This window comes from Tupaia chinensis, unplaced genomic scaffold (assembly GCF_000334495.1).
Source record: "Tupaia chinensis unplaced genomic scaffold, TupChi_1.0 Scaffold149964_2, whole genome shotgun sequence".
Lineage (NCBI taxonomy): Eukaryota > Metazoa > Chordata > Mammalia > Scandentia > Tupaiidae > Tupaia > Tupaia belangeri.
The window spans coordinates 2,248,270-2,250,540 of NW_006209806.1; the positions used below are offsets into that span (position 1 = coordinate 2,248,270).

Consider the following 2,271-nt stretch of genomic DNA (forward strand, 5'->3'; position numbering starts at 1 on the left):
TGCCCTGGTGTCCCGTTGCGGCGCCAGCGTGGAGGCCGGCGGCTCGGTGCACTTCGATGGCGAGACCATCGAGGGCGCGCCGCCGCTGTGGGCCGCCTCGGCCGCGGGCCACCTGGACGTGGTGCGGAGCCTGCTGCGCCGCGGGGCCTCGGTGAACCGCACCACGCGCACCAACTCCACGCCCCTGCGCGCCGCCTGCTTCGACGGCCACCTCGAGGTGGTGCGCTACCTGGTGGGCGAGCACCAGGCCGACCTGGAGGTGGCCAACCGGCACGGGCACACGTGCCTCATGATCTCGTGTTACAAGGGCCACCGGGAGATCGCCCGCTACCTGCTGGAGCAGGGCGCGCAGGTGAACCGGCGCAGCGCCAAAGGCAACACTGCCCTGCACGACTGCGCCGAGTCTGGCAGCCTGGAGATCCTGCAGCTGCTGCTCGGGTGCAACGCCCGCATGGAACGCGACGGGTATGGCATGACCCCGCTGCTGGCAGCCAGCGTGACTGGCCACACCAACATCGTGGAGTACCTCATCCAGGAGCAGCCTGCCCAGGAGCAGGCCACAGGGGCAGAAGCCCAGCCAGGGCTGTCCCAAGAGGCTGCCTCCACCAGCCAGGGCTGTGGGCAGCCCCAGGGGGGCCGTTGCAGCCGCTCCTCCCTGGAGGAACCACCCAGTGGGGAATCTTACGAGAGCTGCTGCCCTACCAGCCGGGAAGCAGCTGTGGAAGCCTTGGAATTGCTGGGAGCTACGTATGTGGATAAGAAGCGAGATCTGCTTGGAGCCCTTAAACACTGGAGGCGGGCCATGGAGCTGCGTCACCAGGGGGGTGAATACCTGCCCAAGCCCGAGCCCCAGCATCTAGTCCTGGCCTACGACTATTCCAGAGAGGTGAGCACCGCCGAGGAGCTGGAAGCGCTCATAAGCGATCCCGATGAGATGCGGATGCAGGCCCTGTTGATCCGGGAGCGTATCCTGGGCCCCTCCCACCCGGACACCTCCTATTACATCCGCTACCGCGGCGCAGTGTACGCCGACTCCGGCAATTTCGAGCGCTGCATCCGTTTGTGGAAATACGCCCTGGACATGCAGCAGAACAACCTGGAGCCCCTGAGCCCCATGACCGCCAGCAGCTTCCTCTCTTTTGCCGAACTCTTCTCTTATGTGCTGCAGGACCGGGCAGCCAAGGGCAGCCTGGGCACACAGATCGGCTTTGCAGACCTCATGGGGGTGCTCAGCAAAGGGGTCCGGGAAGTGGAGCGGGCCCTGCAGCTGCCCAAGGAACCTGGGGACTCGGCCCAGTTCACCAAGGCCCTGGCCATCATCCTCCACCTGCTCTACCTGCTGGAGAAGGTGGAGTGCACCCCCAGCCAGGAGCACCTGATGCACCAGACGGTGTACCGCCTGCTCAAGTGTGCTCCCCGGGGCAAGAACGGCTTCACCCCTTTGCACATGGCTGTGGACAAGGAGACCACCAACGTGGGCCGCTACCCAGTGGGCAGATTCCCCTCCCTCCACGTGGTCAAAGTGCTGCTCGACTGCGGGGCTGACCCGGACAGCAGGGACTTCGACAACAACACGCCGCTGCACATCGCGGCCCAGAACAACTGCCCGGTCATCATGAACGCCCTGATCGAGGCGGGCGCCCACATGGACGCCACCAACGCCTTCAAGAAGACAGCCTACGAGTTACTGGATGAAAAGCTGCTGGCCAAGAGCACCATGCAGCCCTTCAACTACGTGACCCTGCAGTGCCTTGCGGCCCGGGCTCTGGACAAGAACAAGATCCCCTACAAGGGCTTCATCCCTGAAGAGCTGGAGGCTTTCATCGAGCTGCACTGACCTGCTCGGAGTGTTCACACCCTCGGCCTCCGTCCCGTTCTGCAGGGGGAGAAACCAGAGGGTGTATGGCCGGTACCCGTCCTCGCCTCCTCTGAACAGGCACGACGCAGAGCAGGAGTCTGAGCTGTCTGTGCCAGAAGCCAGAGGATGGTGTTCCGCTGGGAGCCGCCCACCCGCCCGACCCGGGAGAAGCACACAGGCCTTCCTCCTTCGTGTCTGCCCGAGTTTCAGAGCTAGTCTTTTCTGCAGGACACACAGGAAGACGTGAGGGGTTAGCCCCCGTCCCCCTGCGCTTCCCGGGGCCGGGTCCACCCAACAGCAGACACGGTGGTAGGAAGGGGCTCAGACGTCAGAGGGCGAGGCCGCCTCTGCTTCCTTCCAGCAACGCCGCGTGCTCGCAGGCTGGCAGGCGAGGGGGCCCCGGGGGGGCCGCC

At 65.3% G+C, this 2,271-nt stretch overlaps 1 protein-coding gene across 1 annotated transcript; it reads left to right on the forward strand.

Annotated features, from left to right (window-relative positions):
- Position 1: 1 nt before the first annotated feature.
- FEM1A (fem-1 homolog A) lies at positions 2-2,178 on the forward strand (the record flags this gene model as incomplete). The annotated part of the gene is made up of 1 exon (XM_006171860.2): positions 2-2,178. A coding segment is annotated over one exon (1,836 nt), but the record flags the coding sequence as incomplete, so codon positions are not given.
- Positions 2,179-2,271: the final 93 nt, after the last annotated feature.